The sequence below is a fragment of the Lepidochelys kempii genome, chromosome 1 (assembly GCF_965140265.1).
Source record: "Lepidochelys kempii isolate rLepKem1 chromosome 1, rLepKem1.hap2, whole genome shotgun sequence".
Lineage (NCBI taxonomy): Eukaryota > Metazoa > Chordata > Testudines > Cheloniidae > Lepidochelys > Lepidochelys kempii.
In genome coordinates, this window is record NC_133256.1 from 132611104 (window position 1) to 132629193 (window position 18090).

The 18090-nt window shown below is 43.2% G+C and overlaps 1 protein-coding gene across 4 annotated transcripts in view; it reads right to left on the bottom strand.

Moving 5' to 3' along the window:
• Nucleotides 1–362: 362 nt before the first annotated feature.
• Nucleotides 363–18090, bottom strand: part of ARHGAP6 (Rho GTPase activating protein 6) — a 500241-nt gene continuing 482513 nt past the window's right edge. For all 4 annotated transcript variants that reach the window (XM_073354775.1, XM_073354791.1, XM_073354779.1 and 1 more), the window contains 3 exons: nt 4549–4811; nt 3165–3245; nt 363–2435 (listed from right to left, as the gene is read on the bottom strand). In XM_073354775.1, coding sequence (XP_073210876.1) covers nt 1708–2435; nt 3165–3245; nt 4549–4811 — 1072 coding nt within the window. In that variant the 3' untranslated portion in view covers nt 363–1707. The remainder of the gene's footprint in view (nt 2436–3164; nt 3246–4548; nt 4812–18090) is intronic.

Genomic DNA, 18090 nt, shown 5'->3' on the forward strand with positions numbered 1-18090 from the left:
TGGAGCCCGAGCTCTAGGATGTTCTCACTTCACAGGATCCTAGAGCTCAAGCTCCAGCCTAAGTCCAGAAGTCTTAGCAATGAAACAGTCCCACAGCCCGGGCACTGTGAGCCTGAGTCGGCCAGCATGGGCCAGCCACAGTGTCTATTGGCTGTGAAGGCATACAGGAACCAAGTCCTACTGATTTTCAATGAGACTAAGTCACTTTTGAAAATGCTTCTAAGTAACTTAGGTGCTTTTGAAATTTTTACCCAATAATGATAATAAAAATCACTGACATTTGTGGGGTTTTATTATAACCATTATTACAACAAAAGAGCAAAAAATACTGCAATGCTTTTGTTTAGCTTTTTATTCCATCGTTATGGCACAAGATAGAACTTCAAGACAACATCATTGAATAAGTCTTCAGCTTCATTAAAATTAAGACTAACATGTTTTATAAAAATCTTTTTATATGATACATTTTCCCTTATGTGAAAAAAAAAAATCCTCTTAAAATACTGAAGTACATTGCCACCTGCTGGTCATAAACATTTTTGCAGTTTAATAACACCAGCACTTGTGTAACAGCGACATTTACCAATGTAACATATAGTTAGTTATTGAAGAAAAAAAACATTTCCCCAAATTTTGGCACAATATTTATACACAAAGCTGTGAACTTCTCCAAATGTCGTACTCATTTCTAAAACACTGCATGTGACTCCTTTATGAAAATACATTTAAATGCTTATTTCGATTGCTTTGTTTTTTTGTTGTTTAAAAGAAAAAGCCATATTTCTTTCTATTACATGCCTTATTTCATTTTTTTTTAAATTTTGGATTCCAGTTCATTGTTTTAAAATATATAAAATCATACACCTATAAATATATATTATATATTATATACTGTATATATAAGATTGTAGTCGCTCTAGAATGGGAGGGTGAATTTTTGCACTAAGTCTGTTAGTTTGGTTTAGGCACAAACTTACTCTTGATTGATTAGCTGAACTGCTTCTGAACAGAATCTAAAAAAATATTCTTTTATAACATTGTATCAAATTTTAATTTTGTTCACAAACTTACATTTATAAGAAAAAAATATTTGGTAAATAATGTCCCCCCTAGCTTACTACTACCCTTATAAAATATATGGCTTTTCATGTTTCATTCTATTTTAGTGTTTTTTATAGGCAGTGAACAGAAGGACAATGCCCCCCATTAACAAGTTGTTTAAAAGCACAGAAACCAGCTTGTGCACTTTCTATAGAATTCCAACGCATATTATGGTAACATAAGTAAGTGCAGTGATTTGTTTTAAAAAAAGTCAGTCCTAATTGATTGTCATCTGTTTACGAAAACATACTATATGATTATCATACATAACCCAGACTATACAATCATCAAAACTGCAGACATATAAATACACCTTAGCAACACCAAAGCACTAGTTTTATCTTACACACGGTTTGTGCATGCAGAGTTGTTACACTGAAATGTTCATCTCATTTTTCTCTCTCAAAAGCTTGCTATGAAACAGGAACATACTGTATTTGTAAATGGACTGCTTGACAGTGCTATTAAAGATTTAAAGTGAACAAAGTTTTCTAAAAAATTAAATGAAATGTACTTGGTATAAAACAAAAAGTTTTCTAACGTCACTAGTCTTTCCCTATTCAAGAGACGCGTAGGCTTGGGTGGCAGTTCTCAGTAAGAGTCTGATCATACAAGGGTTTCAGGGAGAGCATCTGGGTTATCAGCTGATAAAAGCTCCCAAATTTGCCACCGCTCTCTTTGCCAATCGTGCCAGTCTGGCTCCGATACATTTTTATTGTTCTGATTATTGGCTGGAGTGGAATAGGTTTTACCCATTTTGTTCGGCAAGGGCTGCCACTGCTGACTGGAAGTGGATTGATCAGTTGATTCAGCTGCTGGTCCTCCTGCTGCTACGGTCCCCAAACTTTTTTCTGGTCTTTGAAGTCTCCACAATGAATGCACTGTTGAAGAGACAGCTGGCCGCTGGGACAATGCAGAACTTTGGTTTTTTGGGCCAGGATAAGGGGGTGGTGGCCTCTCTTTTCTGTTTATATCTTCTTGTCTCAGGTACGAAGGTTTAGCTGTTCTTGGCAAACAACCCACATTTGGGTCATGCTCTGTAAGGTCCTCTGCGCTACTAAAAGTCAAATGCCGCTCAGCCCTTGAATTGGACTGGTCTGAACTCCTCCTGCCACCCTCAATTTGTGGCGTACTGCAAACACGAGAAACTGGGGGATGAGGCCTACATTCAGGAATGGCAGCAGTAGTCTGACTCCTTCTGATTATTTGCTTCCCGTTGTCCAATTCTGTTGCACTACCCTGCCACCGAGGCCAATTCAATGATAGGTTCCCTTGGGAAAGAGAGCACCGTCCTGGTCGTAATGAGCTGCTTTCATAAATGTTTCCATATGAACCTGAGGACCAGAATAAGGCAGAGAACATCAATATGACACACTGACATTTTACAAGTCACCACTGACTTGTTGCACTATATTGGCAAGGTCGATGTTGGACCTGTATTATCTGAACTGTACCTGTTGTATAAAGCTGGTGACTTTAACACTTAGCACTGACATAATGCCATATAACTTCAAAGTGCTTTAAAAGCATGAATTATACAACATTCCTGTGAGGTAAGTAGGTGCAGATTGAAGAAAAACTGAGGACCGGGAGTTAAGTGATTTGCCCAGGGTATACAGGGAGTTAGTGGAGTCAGGAGTAGAATTCAGGTCCCCTGCCTCCAAGGGCTGTGCTTAAGCCCCTAGCACACACTGCCTTTCAATTCTATTGTTCTGCTTTAAAGGAGATGAATTTCTATTACCTTATCTTGTGGCTCACTTTTAAATGCTGCCATATTTGTATAATTGTTGTGCCTCTCTTTACCTGATATATTTGTAAAATAATGAAGTAAAAAAACAAAATGGGAAGCGGAGGAATTGTTAAAAAAACCCTGAAGATGTGTCTAGAATGAAGATTCACCATTTAAAAATAAACAAATGAAAACCGTTGATCTTATAAACATGCATGCACATGTTTAATTTTATGCACCATGAATAGTCCTATTGCCTTCAGTTCATAGTGCATATCAAAGTGCTTAAGCCTTTGTCAGACTGGGGCTAAAAAGTATCAAAGAAAGGTCACACCTGTCATTCCTGGATCTTTGGAGCCACATTTCAGTGTTGAATGCCAGGTGCCCCAGATATTGAAATGATCCTCTGGAACATCTACAGAAGAAGTAAAAGAACATGAAATGATCCCTTATAAGCACTGAATGGAAACACATGAATGGAACAATAAATAAATTAAAGGTAAAACTTTATCCAGCAGCACAAGATGAGAGAGCAAACATAGTGATAAGGTGGATTTCCTGTACACCAGAGACAAAGAGCCAAATCTTGTTCTGAATCATTTAGGCTCAAATCTTTCAATGAGCTCCCTATGGAGAAGACCCAGGAGCTTTCACTCTCGGATTGGGGCCTTCCTTAAGTGTGTAACAAAGCCCTCTCAGCAGCCAGGAGTTGGGGAGGCCTCAAGATGCAGACAGATGCCTAGTGAAATTTTTAAAAAGTACCTAAATGATTTAGGGGCATCAAACTCCCATTGATTTCAATGGGAGCTAGGCACCTAACCTGTTTAGGTGCATTTTGAAAATTCATCCGGCCACCTGTCTGCATTTTTAGGCGTCTAAAGACCTTTGAAAGTCATGCTCCAGATCGCTATATTTCCTCAATTTACCCATTAAGTACTCTGCAATTTTGATGTGAAGAGTCTTCTGGAGTGCTGGCAGCATACCACTATTGTAGCATGAACTGTAGACTTTCACAGAAATAATCAAGCAAATGGAATTTATAACTTGAAAGTATTTAATCATTACAGCTGAGGGCACCATTTGGTTACACAAACAAGCAGTAGGGCAAGGCCTGCACTGTAACAAAGTGTGCGGAATACCCCTGGGAAGATGGGAAGGACAGCGGCAGTGCAAGGTTCCCCCACGTTGTTCTGCTAGCATGGCAGGATTGAAGAGTGATGTGTGATGTGTTTTACTTTCCTAAATGGTGGCTTCAGCTTTCAAGAGTTTGGGAAATGCAATACTCTAATGAGCACAAATGCAGCATAATGGTAGGGGCCAGCCAGCAGAGCTCACAACATGGGTTGAGGAGCAGAGCCTTATGGCTCAACCTGGAAGGGAAGATGCCAGCTGTTCATTATTAGAGCTCTCTATTGCTCCATTATATTAATCTTGACGCATAGCACTCTTTACCATTCCAGCCGCACAAGTGCCATGCTCTCACATATCTAAAAGGCCAACCAACAGTGAATCCTCCATTATGTGGAGGGGAGGGATCCACAGGATCCTATATGGACCTATTTTTTATCACAGCTCAAGTACAGTGCGGAAAATCACACTGCTGGATAAGTAGGTCTGAAGAGGAGGAAGCGATTCTGCCACAAGGGGGAGAAACAATAAACAACACGTCCTTATAAACAGCATGTGAGAAAAACAAACATGTACTGGTCCTACTTTACCTTTCACAGCCCATGATCCAGGCAAATGCTCTCTTGATTTAGACTGCAAATGGCCAACCAACATGTACTGTTCGGGCACCTTGTATAGCTTATCTGAACTGAGGGCAACATCTTCTTGCATTGCCATCAGCGACCGTTCAGACAATACCGGTGAGTTGTTGTCATAAGGGGAGACATCTCCGCTTGAGGCTTTGTTGGAGTCCGTGGAAGAATGTCTCCCTTCCATAGAGTAGGAACCTTCTGATCGCAGCATCTCAGGGCTTCTGACAGAATTTGATAAACAAACATTTGTTAATGTGCAGGGCTCTGAGTCCATTAGATAAAGCTGCATTTTGACAACATCAAGAAATGACGTGATCACAGCTGCTGAAATGAAAACACTTTACAAGCAATATGGAGGAGACTTTTCCACAAATTTAGGGGATTAAAACTTGCCACAAAATGGCCAGCAGAGGTCAATAAACTTCAATGGATGTTGCAATTTAAAATAAAAACAAAAAACTGTACAGCTCACCACTGGAAAAGAAACACACTGAATAGATTCCTTATGTTACCTTGACCGCTTTGCCTGTAGTGCAGTGAATTTTGAGGGTGACTGATCTGTTCGATATTAGGCAATATGTCACAATCCCCCGACCCCTACCACTCTTAAGAGAAACAAAGAGCTATGTCTTGGGTGATCTCTCTCATGGCATGAGAAGGATTCCATTCTAAACAAATTAAGAGAAAAATAACCTACGCAGAAACACACATGACAACTAGCTCTTCTGATAATTTTTAAAGTTTCTTTCACCATTTTATCTTTATATCATATTGATACATCTTGTAATTTAATTTTGAGAAAAAGGTAAAAAAGCACAGCTCAGACTCCCAGATAAACACCAATTTTACAAACATCTTGGGGACACTGGAACCCCAATTTTATGAAGGTTTTCAGTGTTATGATTTTTATTTGTGCTGTAGTAGTACCTGTGGGTCCCAATCAATATCAGTTACCCAACGGGTTAGGTACCACGCAAATATTTACCAAGTGGCAATCCTTTCCTCAAAATGAATTTTGAATTTGAGATTTTGAAAGTAATTTAGAAAATCAGGATTTAGATGGACAGAAGGGTGACCAGATAGCAAGTGTGAAAAATCGGGACAAGGTAAGGGGTAACAGGTGCCTACATAAGACAAAGTCCCAAATATCGGGACTGTCCCCATAAAATTGGGACATCTGGTCACCCTAATGTACACAGGGGAGAGCCCCTGAAGCCTCAGAGAAAACTTCAAGATGACCTTGTATACATTTTTGCCTACATACCCTATTTTTTGTAGTTCCCTTTCCTAATTTTTATTACCAGTTACATTTACCTAAAAACTAGATCTTTATTCTTTAAAAGCTCATCTCTTGCTGTCTAGGGTTCTCTGTGTTACCCAAAATTGGGCCAGCTAGTAAGCTTAGGGAGGACTAATGACCCACCAGAGTCTGGCAGAAAGCAGCACGTTTATTATACTGATAGATAAGCTCCAAAGAAGGTGGTGGGGCAGGGGAGGGTGTCACACTCACACTCGCATACTCACGCTCCCAGGACAGGCAAAGCACTGGAGATGTCAGGATCCTTCAAGGTAAGTGTCCCACAGCGCAGCGATGGATGGTGCGATGAAGGTAAGGCTTCCCGAGGCACGATGGAATGCAACGCAGTGAGCCACTGGCCAGGCAATCCGGGCGAAGGGCCTTCATGGGAGGTACAAGCTTGTGAGTGCACTCCTGAGCACATGGCCCCTTCCCCTTTTAAGGACCTGCTCCTCATGGCCTGTGACTAGAGATGACTTGGCCGCATCTGGTTGGTCACACTCCACCTCGGACAATGTCCACGCATTGGGTGTGTGAGCGCTGCCTAATCAGAGTGTCAGACACCTTGTCTACCTGGGAGCTCTTCTGATCTTCCAGCTGTTCAACCAGCCCATTCATCCCACAAGCATTCCAGGAGGGAGGGGGAGGAGGAAAGCCACTTCACAGGTATTCAAAGAGGGAGAGGAGAGGAGTGTAACAGACCTTTTGAGCATACAGGTTATACATAGCATAGTCATACAAAGCATACAGATCACTGCTGCTCCTACAACACTCCGCCCCTTGACCTATGATCATTACAGTAGTAGTAGTTGTTGTAGGTCACAGGTGATCTGTTGCAAACAAACCAAACAATCATAACCGGGTGAATATAACTAAAACCATTACAATTGACTAAACACCAGATATAACAAACACAAATGCAAACAATCACAATCATCATAATTGGGAATACAATAAAACCATGACCATTACAATAATTGGGTACATTGACAAACAAAATGAGGCCCAAGTTTGATGCTGCAATAGCCATCAAACAATAAAAGTTAACCCTAACCCTTAAATACACACAACAAATAAGATTTGTAGGATTATCACAGTTGTCATGCAAGGTTAAAATGATTTGGAAGATGCATAATAACAGAGAACTTGGTGAAATTGCTGATACTTAAACTAACATTTAGTTGCAATACAAGAAAATGTAACTAACAATACAAATGTATCAATAACAAAAATCAACAACAAAATGATTATTAGAGAACCTAATAAAAAATAAACCTGATGCATTGGGGACCAAAGTCTTTTGGCCTGGGGTGGATGTGATTGATAATTTGGTTGGAGATAGGGGAAGTAGAGAAAGGAAAAGGCATTTACTCTGTCTAGTGTAGTATCCCCTCTCTCTGGACCCAGTGCTAGCACAGGACACCCACCAGAGACAGACACAACATGCAACACAGACTTTATCGCGACACTATAACCATGGTATTTCTATAACTCTTTAGCTGGTACCAGCTCTGCTGATGTTCCGGTTCGGAGGCTGAAAGATAGAAGCTTAGAAACAAATTAGCTGAGCGCTCCCACCACAGCAGACCGTACTTGTTCGAGTTGTCTGCGGTGTCTGGGGTCCGGCCATCTGGAGTCCAGATCCGGGGATCCGGATCATACCACATATCCCCGTCCCAATCATCAAATTGTCCTGCACCCCCCTGGGCTTTCACCCCAATGGCAGCAACCCGGGCTGAATACGCCCCCTGGACCCTGTTCTCCTGGGCAGACCCCTTCAAGACCACATCCTTCAGGAGAGAACTGCCTGGCTCAGAGCAGCATTCTCTACTTCCACAGTCAGAACCTGCGCCTTCCACATATCCTGTTTCTTCTCCAACTCATGAATTGTACTCCCAGGTGGAACCGCCCCTGGCATCCAGGGGTCTACCCCTTTCTTCTGGAGCCATTCTAACAACACCCTGGCGCCGCTCCCCGAGGTGGGGGTGTCTTCTTACTCAGGCTGCTTCACCTTTTTCTTCCCTTTGCCCCACAGTGGCATACTTCGCAGTGGCATCCTTTTCTCCCTGCAGTGGGTTGCTAGCCTACCACTTTTTCATGGAGGCTCAAGCTGGACCCACTCAAGAGACTACTGGAGAACACCAGGGGACCCCTACAAGCAGCCTGAGTGAGAAGACACGCCCCCCTTGGGGAGAGGCACCACTGCCCGGGATGTTGTTAGAATGGCTCCAGAAGAAAGGGGCAGACCCCTGGATGCCGGGGTGGTTCCACCTGGGAGTACAATTCACGAGCTGGAAAAGGAACAGGATATGTGGAAGGCGCAGGCTCAGACTGCTAGCGCCCAGGTGTCTTCCCTCTCTGTAGCCGCAGTAGAGGTGGCGGCAGCAGAGGAGGAGCGGGAGAATGCTGCTCTGAGCCAGGCAGTTACCCGCCTGAAGGATCTGGTCCTGGAGGGGTCCGCCCAGGAGAACAGAGTCCAGAGGGCTTATTCAGCCCGGGTCGCTGCCGTTGGGGTGAAAGCCCAGGGGGATGCGGGACCATATGATGATTAGGATGGGGATATCTGATATGATCCGGATTCCCTGGATCTGGACCCCAGACACTGTGTTTCAGTAGTCTGGAGGATGGTCCGAAACTATGGGCCTGCGCCTGCAGGGGGCACGGCCAGGGCAGGTGCAAGGATGTTTCGTGCCCTAGGAGAAACTTCCACCTTGCGTCCCCGGGAGCCCTGCTGCAGCTCCCCGCCCCAGCTTACCTTTGCTCCTCCTCCTCCCCGAGCACATCACCGCCACTCCACTTCTCCAGCCTCCGAACTGGAACATCAGGAGAGCTGGTACCAGCTAAAGAGTTATAGAAATACCATGGTCATAGTGTCGAGATAAAGTCTGTGTTCAGTGTTCTGTGTTGCATGTTCTGTGTCTGTCTCTGGTGGGTGTCCTGTGCTAGCATTGGGTCCAGAGAGAGAGGGGATACTACACTAGACAGGGTAAATGCCTTTTCCTCTCTCTAATTCCTCCATTTTCAACAAAATTATCAATCACATCCAGCCCTGTCCAAAAGACTTTGGTCCCCAATGCATCAGGTTTATTTTTTGTTAGGCTCTCTAATAATCATTTTGTTGTTGATTTTTGTTATTGGTACATTTGCATTGTTAGTTACATTTTCTTGTATTGTTAACTCCACACTTTCCTCTATGCACCATGGTTCTACTTCCCCAATCCCTGAAGAGTAGTTCATGGGCCCCCATAACCTGCAAGACCTTGGCCCATGATTGTAGGGCCCTGTCTTTCAGGTCTTGGATTTGTTCCCTCCCGTCCAGAGACCTCGAGAACAACTGTTAGTAATTGGGGATTCTGCAACATTTTAGCAACTAAATGTTAGTTTAAGTATCAACAATTTCACCAAGTTCTCTGTTATTATGCATCTTCCAAATCATTTTAACCTTGCATGACAACTGTGGTAATCCTACAAATCTTATTTGTTGTGTGTATTCAAGGGCTAGGGTTAACTTTTATTGTTTGATGGCTATTGCAGCATCAAACTTGGGCCTCATTTTGTTTGTCAATGTACCCAATTATTGTAATGGTCATGGTTTTATTGTATTCCCAATTATGATGATTGTGATTGTTTGCATTTGTGTTTGTTATATCTGGTGTTTAGTCAATTGTAATGGTTTTAGTTATATTCACCCGGTTATGATTGTTTGGTTTGTTTGCAACGGATCACCTGTGACCTACAACAACTACTACTACTGTAATGATCATAGGTCAAGGGGCGGAGTGTTGTAGGAGCAGCAGTGATCTGTATGCTTTGTATGACTATGCTATGTATAACCTGTATGCTCAAAAGGTCTGTTACACTCCTCTCCTCTCCCTCTTTGAATACCTGTGAAGTGGCTTTCCTCCTCCCCCTCCCTCCTGGAATGCTTGTGGGATGAATGGGCTGGTTGAACAGCTGGAAGATCAGAAGAGCTCCCAGGTAGACAAGGTGTCTGACACTCTGATTAGGCAGCGCTCACACACCCAATGCATGGACATTGTCCGAGGTGGAGTGTGACCAACCAGATGCGGCCAAGTCATCTCTAGTCACAGGCCATGAGGAGCAGGTCCTTAAAAGGGGAAGGGGCCATGTGCTCAGGAGTGCACTCACAAGCTTGTACCTCCCATGAAGGCCCTTCGCCCTGATTGCCTGGCCAGTGGCTCACTGCGTTGCATTCCATCGTGCCTTGGGAAGCCTTACCTTCATCGCACCATCCATCGCTGCGCTGTGGGACACTTACCTTGAAGGATCCTGACATCTCCAGTGCTGTGCCTGTCCTGGGAGCGTGAGTATGCGAGTGTGAGTGTGACACCCTCCCCTGCCCCACCACCTTCTTTTGAGCTTATCTATCAGTATAATAAACGTGCTGCTTTCTGCCAGACTCTGGTGGGTCATTAGTCCTCCCTAAGCTTACTAGCTGGCCCAATTTCGGGTAACACTCTGCTTGCTGCTTCTGTCTGGATCCCTTGTTTTGGCCATATGACGTTCACTCCCATCCCTGCTTTCTTATTTTTTGTCCTTCAAACTCAGTTGTGGCTTGTGGTTTATGGTTCCTCCCCCCTTTGGTTGATGGGGAAGCCTTAGTTTTGGGCAGGCTAGCCAGTACCTACAAAAAGTAGAAGCTCATCTGTCCCTGTTACTTTTTTTCCACCTGAGGTCAAAGACTTTGTGACATCATATTCATCTCCCCTATAATTAAACATGATGTGACATCAGCTCAATCTTGTGAGGTGCCGAGTTCATTGAAAATGTTGAGCACCTCACAGGGTCATATCCAAAGAGAGGACCTTGGCTTCAACTGTATAGTAAGCATCAGGAGCACATTGTTTCCAATGAAACAATGATCCTCTTTCCAGACAAGTGACAAATGACAAACTGAAGAAGGAAAACAACACGCTTTTAGAGTGGAAAGACTGACAGACCATTTGAGACTCTGGATTAACGCACAACTGAACCTCTCCTATGTTCTGGGTTTATTTCAGGGGACCTGATCTACCAAAGTGATACAGACTTAGTAAAATTTCAGGCTGGATTCTTTTCATGCAGCTTTACAAGCACTAAACTCCAAAACACAAAATAGATACACTAAACAGAATAGCTCTTATGTTTTATTCACATTCCATGTCTTTCTCACTGTGGAAGCATCCAGAGAATGCTGAGCTTAAATAAATTCAGCTGAATCTAGAAATACTTCCCTGAGCTGATTCTGAACTCTAACTGGGAATTAACTCACACCCAGCCAATAGGGCTGCCATTGGGCTTGGTAGAGTTATCTTAGCACTACTTAGGCAGGGTTCACCAAAAGATCAGTAAACCTTGCCACCGACAGTTTCTAGGAAAACACTTGTTGCAGATGTACTAAGGAATTATGGGATCTGGAGTACAACATCAGTGGATGCCAAATATTTTTCTTTTTCCTCTCTTTAAACTTTTCTTCCTTCCTTCCTCATGTCTACTTCTTTCTTTTTCAATTCTGAGAAACCTTTGGGGGTGGAGGTGGGAAATAGAATTAGAGAAGTAGCAGAGGATTAAGCAATGTCTAAATTTCAGAAGAGGAATCAAAAAAGCCTGAGGGAAATGGGGAACAGCTTGGCTATATTTCCTAACATTGACAGTCTTTTTCTTCCTGCTTCCAGATAGATGGAAGTATAAAATGTATTGTAAGCGATCTAAGGCCTGATTCTGAAACACTTATGCTTATGCTTAACATGAAGCCTGTGAGTATTATCACTGAAGCCAGTGGGACTGTGCACATGTGTAAATGTTTGCTGGATCAGGGTCTGATTAAAGTAAGATATGGGAAAAGAGGGGTTATACATCAAGCTAGCTATGGCAAGGTAACACAAGAAACAGTGAGGGGGAAAAGAAAGCAAAATACTGTGAGAACATAACTTTAGTTATATGTAAGAGTCATATAATGTCTTACCTTGAATGATCTTTGTTATATTCTACCTCTTCTTGATAGTGTCCCTGATAAAGACTTACTTAAATGGAAACTGTCACATTTGGAAAGGTCCATATTTTCACTTCTTAAAAAAATCCCTTCTATAGTATCTGTTATTTACATTATGTAACTATTTACATGTGCTATTACTTTCCAAATTATTCTTAAAGGATTAGTTTTCAAAATTAAAAGAAAATGATTGTAGGCCAGAACAACCCTATACCAAACCAAAGGTATGGACAAATAGAGAATGCGGAACACTTTGGGGGTGGAAATTTAATTTTCAGCTTCCAATGATTTATAAAAACAGTTTAAAAATATTATTTGTAAAATACCTTAAACCATGTTCTACATACTATGCTATAAACAAATAGCAAACTACTGCATATTCTTAAAAACAAAACTTCCAGATCTGTTTCACCTAAAATGATTCCATTAGTAAGTGGATGTTTACTGCACTCCAGTATTTACTTTCACTTAGGTAGTTGTGGCATTCTCTATACTTAGATTGGGAAATTAGGTTATCTACCTGTAACTGGATGTTCTTTGAGATGTGTGGTCCCTATGTGTATTCTACTGAGGGTTTACACATGTACACCATGCATCTGGAACTGGAGATTTTCACAGTAGTAGTGTCTGTTGGTCCATGCATGCATCCTTTTCTTGCCTCCTGGTTTTGTCTGAGGTGATAAAGGGCGGGGCGAACCAACCCCATGTCTCCAGTTCCTTCTCCACCATGAATCAAAGAGTTCCGCAGCAGAGGAGATGGGGGGCAGGAAGTGGAATACAGATAGGGACCACAGATCATGGTGGGTGGCCATGGTCAAAGGCTGGGCTCTCATGGAATGGGCCCTCACCTGGCGGGGGAGGCACTCCCGACAACTGATCGAGTGTAATACACCCTGAAATTCACTTGGAGATTCTCTGTGTAGAGACTGCTTGCCACTTAATACTCTCAGCTATTGCAATAGACAATTTAGAAAATTTCCTGATTGGTCTTGTTCTCTGCAGGTGGAAGGCCAAGGCCCGACAGATGTCGTGGGAGTGAAGTCGCCGTTACTCTTCCGAAGTGTGAGGCTTCAGAAAGAAAGCAGGTAAGTGGATGGGTTGATTCAGATGAAACTGGGATACGACCTTTGACAGAAACTTGGCATGCAGGTGCAGGGAGACCTTATCCTTATGGAAAGTAGTGAAAGGAGGGTCCACCATCTGGGCCTCAAGTTCACCTACCCTTCTCGCTGAAGTGATAGTCACATGGAAGGTGACTTTCATGGAAAGGAGGGACATAGAGCACAAAGCCAGTGGCTCAAAGGGAAGTTTCATTAGTATCAACAGAACTAGGTTAAGATCCCACTTGGGGGGGGGGGTGATAGGTTGTATGGGTGGGAAGGTTCTGATGAGGCCTTTCCAAAACCAAGCAGTCAATAGGTGTATAAATACAGAGTGTCCTCCCACAGTGGGGTGGAAGGTGCTAATAGCTGCTGCTAGGTGGACCTTGAGAGACTTGAGGGTGAGACCCGATGCCTTCAAGGACAGGAGGTAATCCAAAAGAAGGGAAATCTCCACTTCTTCTGGGGAAAGCACTTTCTGTTGGGCTCAGAAGGTGAAGCAGTTCCATTTGGCATGGTAGGAACTAGGAACCTAGTGGACCCTTTCCTGCTACTCGAGAGGATGACTTGCAATTTTGATGAAGTCTAGGGACCATGTGGGGTCCAAAGTTGATTTTTCAACATTGATGCTGGAGCAGGGGTGAGTTCAAATGGCTGGACCCTGTTCTGAAAGTGCTGAGGGACTACCGTGAACTTCAGGAACTGTCTTTGGGCCAGATGGATGTCTATGTGAAAATAAGTGTCCTGCATATCGAAAGCTGTAAACCACATGCTTTCTTCTAATGACGGGATGATGGCTACTAAGGTGACTATACGAAACTTGGGTTTGCGGATGAAGCAACTGAGATAATGGAGATCCTGGATTGGTCTCCATCCACCCTTCTTTTTTTGGGTATCAGGAAGTAAGTTGAATAGAACCCCCTTGATAGTCCGGAGGAACCCACGCTATTGCCCCTCTTTGTAATACGGAGTCCACCTCCAGGGTGAGGATGCTGTTGTGAGAGTGGTGCTTGAGGAGGGATTGGGGAAGGGGTTGTGGCAGCATAATGAACTTCATTGTATAGCCACAATGGATGACATTTAGCACCCGCTTGTCCATTGTTATTGCACTCAAAGCTGGTAAAAAAGAGTGCCAGCCCATCCCTGAAGGAAGTGGTGTGATGGTATGGCAGCAGGCAAGGTCGTTGATGGGTCTCTAGGGTTCCTCAGAAATATCTCTTCTGTGGGAGTTGCATCTGGGAGGAGGAAGATTGTGAGGGTGATCCTGGAGGACGAGACCTTTGAGTCTTTTGACTCTTCCTTGGTGGTTTGTAAGGCCATTGATGGAAAAACTGGGAGGTTCTGTAACGCTGTGCAGGCTGTGAGCAGTGGAACTTATGTTTTGGTGCTGGTGTGTAAATACCCAAGGAACGGAATGTAGCTCTCAAATTCTTGAGGCTGTGGAGGGAATTGTCCATTTTCTAGTTGAAAAGATGGGATTCATCAAAAAGGAAGTCTTCAGTGGTATTTTGTGAGTCCACTCCCTCCTCATGACAATGCCCATGGCCACTGAGGATGATGAGATATCTGCCACATCTACTGCTGATTGGACCAACGTCCCCACTACCAGCTTCTCCTCCTCAATTACTGCCTAGAAACAGGCTCAGTTCTTTTGTGGGAGTTTCTCAGCAAAGTCCTCCAATTTGCTGTCGTTCAGGAAATTATATTTGACAAGTAATGCCAGATCATTCGAAATCCTGAATTGAAGTTTGGCTAAAGAGAAGACTTTGTGGCCTAAAAGGTCCAGTTGCTTGCCCTTCTGATCAGATGGGATGGAGCGTGGATGCTGATGCCTAGCCCATTCTATCGCTGGCTGGACCACAAATGAATTGGTGGGGAGTGTGAGAACAGAAACTCAGACCCCTGGCCTGGTACACAGTATCTTTTTTTTTTTTGCCCCCTTTGGGATAGGTGTACATATCGCCAGCATATGCTAAATCATGCAAGCTGGCTCTAGGATGGCATCACTGATTGGTAGAGCGACTCTGCCTGGTACCGATGAGTGAAGTATACCCAGCAGCTTATGCTGAGTGACTTGGAGCTCCTCCAAGTCAGTGTGAATCTCTCCAGCCATTCTACACAGGAGATCCTGGAATTGGCGGCAGTCAGTAGGAGATGGCGGGGACTTGAAGCCACTACCACATCAGGTCAGGACCACAAGAATCTTTCCTGTTCTTGTGCTCCTATTGGAGCCGGACTGGATGACTCATCTTCCATTACAGGACCCGAACATCTACTTGAAGGCACCCCAGATGGTGAAATAGGCAAAGCCTTCCCTATGGAACAGATGGGTTCCAAGGGAGAGTATTAGGGCCAGGATCCCCCATAGGGCCAGATTATGGATTACAGATCTGGAGGGTGCTGAGGAGGGTCCCACAGTGCAGGAAACCAGTGGCTCCATGGTGGCTGGAGTGAAGGATACTGTCATGATGTAGAAGGCCTCCGTTGGTAGTTGTAGTGGTAGGAAGGGACGGATAATCCCTGACTCTTGTCCGAGTCCACTGAAGACATAACTTGGAGACCAGATCCATCGGCAGTACCACTGAAGCCAGCGGAAGCATGTACGCTGCCAAATCAGGGGGTTAAAGAGTGCCTCAGATGTAGCATGTCTTGTCCTGGAGATAATGTCTCCCTGAAAGTAGAGGCTCCGGAAGGCATGGGGATCTTGGCTCTCCCAGGGCAAATGCTTCCTGGGCTCTGGTGCTTTCCCCAACTTTCCGGAATCAAGGGCACTTTTTCAGAATGGACGCAATGGTCTTCCCAGGAGTGGATGACTCTCTAGTTCTGAGGGATGCCAATGTTGACTGTGTGTGCAGGTTTACACTCAGTATCAGTGGATCCATCAATTTATGTGGCTTCTTTTTGTGTTTGTGAGCTTTAGGGTGTGCTCCGTCCCCATGACTGGAACTCACTGAAGGACTCTCTCCTTTCTTAGGCCATGTCTACACTATCCGCCCGATCGGCAGGTAGTGATCGATCTATCGGGGACTGATTTACCACGTCTAGTGTAGATGCGATAAATCAATCCCCGATCGCTCTGCTGTCGACTCTGGAACTCCACCAGGGTGAGAGGCAGAAGCAGAGTCAATGCGGGAGCAGAGGCCATTGATCCCGCGCCATGAGGACGCCAAGTAAGTGATTCTAAGTCGATCTAAGATACGTCAATTTCAACTACGCTACTCTTGTACCTGAAGTTGCGTATCTTAGATCGATCCCCCCCCCCCCAGTGTAGACTAGGCCTTAGGCTTAGAGGAAGACTTACTACAATGCTATATGTACGCTTCCTGACATCCTGACTAGGCCCCAGAATTGGGTCCACAGTGGTGGTACGGCTGGTGCTGACCTTGGATTCCGTAGTTTAAGGGGGTTCATAGGGAACAAAACTCCCCAAAAAGGAACTTCCATCCTAATCCTAAAATAGCAAACTACTAAAACTTACAATAAAAACAGTAAAAACTTTAAAACAAACTGTACAATTGTATATTTTTAAAGTGTGTCACATGCAGAAGGACACTAATAGTTCCAGCCTAGACCATGCAGTGGTGAGAAGGAACTGGAGATGCAGTCGGTCTGCTCTGACCTTTATCATCTTGGATGAAACCATGAGGCAAGCCAAGAGCGCACTACTTTAAAAAACTCCGGCTCCAGACACATGGTGCGCATGCGTAAACCCTCAGTGGAATACAATAGGGACCATCAGTCGAAGAAGAAACCATAAAGTATTTTGATGAATTTAACTACTGCTAGTGGTAATTAGCAAAATTTTAATGGTTCCTGCTGTATTAGCTTCTCTCCAACATTGCAATCCTGGATATATTACAGTTCCTAAAGTTAAATTAACAGGAAAAACACATTGTCACACACGATAAGTAATTAGACGATTATATGCTTTCATGCCTGATGTTTCAAAGGTATTTTTTCTTTTCTTTGTTTCATTCTGAGGAAGGCTTTTAAAGAAAAACATGCAAAATAAGTACGACATAGGTACACTATATGAAAGAAAGGCAGGTTATGGGGTATTAAAGAGATAGTAAGAAGAATCTGTATCATTAAAGGAGAATGGGGTAATGGGAATCCCTGTAATAATATCCTCTACAGGTTATGAACTAGGTGAAGGAACGATTAAGAAAAATGAATCATAACAAATCTTGCCATAAAGCACAATGTAGAAGATGTGCTAAAACAATGACACTACAGGCATCAGATCCCAAGCTTTGAAAATCCACTAAGCTTATCTATTACAGACTAGTTCAAAAATACCATTTCAGGTTCCAGAGCAAACATGAAATGCCATTAAGGAGCCTTGTTCATTGCCTTGAGGGAACTGATGTCCTTCTACATTTATGTAATGCCACCCAGATACTGCTAGGATGGCTGCATTATAAATACTACTACTACTAATAATGAACCGTTCTACTGAGGATCCATTCCTATCTTCCCACTGGAATCAAGGGCCATAAAAACATAAAAATCTAGATACCTTGGTGGTCTGAGCAAAGAGTCTCTCTCTCTCTCTCTCTCTCTCTCTCTCTCTCTCAATATTTTAAGGCTTCCAAAAAAGGATAATCATCATTCTCTCTTGCAAGAGGCAACTCTTATATAGTGCAATGGTGTAGCAGCATCTGAGACTGAAATGAAGTCCCCCAAGAACTAAGAATCATCACAAACCTCATCATCTTCTGTTGCAAATGCAAGGCTCAGTTCTTTGACCTTGTCTTTTCTAACATAAACACATAGCAACAGATATAAAGATACACACTATGAAAACAAGACACTCCACTGCACATGCATCTTTCTTTGGGGAGAGGATGGCAGAATAAACATCAGGCGACAGATGTGTAGTCACACGGCTTAGTATTGATTAAAAACTATGGCTGTCAAGCGATTAAAAAAACGAATCACGATTAATCGTACTGTTAAGCAATAATAGAATACTATTTAAGTATTTTTGGATGTTTTCTACATTTTCAAATATATTGATTTCAATTATAATAAAGAATACAAAATGTACAGTGCTCACTTTATATTTATTTTTATTATAAATATTTGCACTGTAAAAAACAAAATAAATA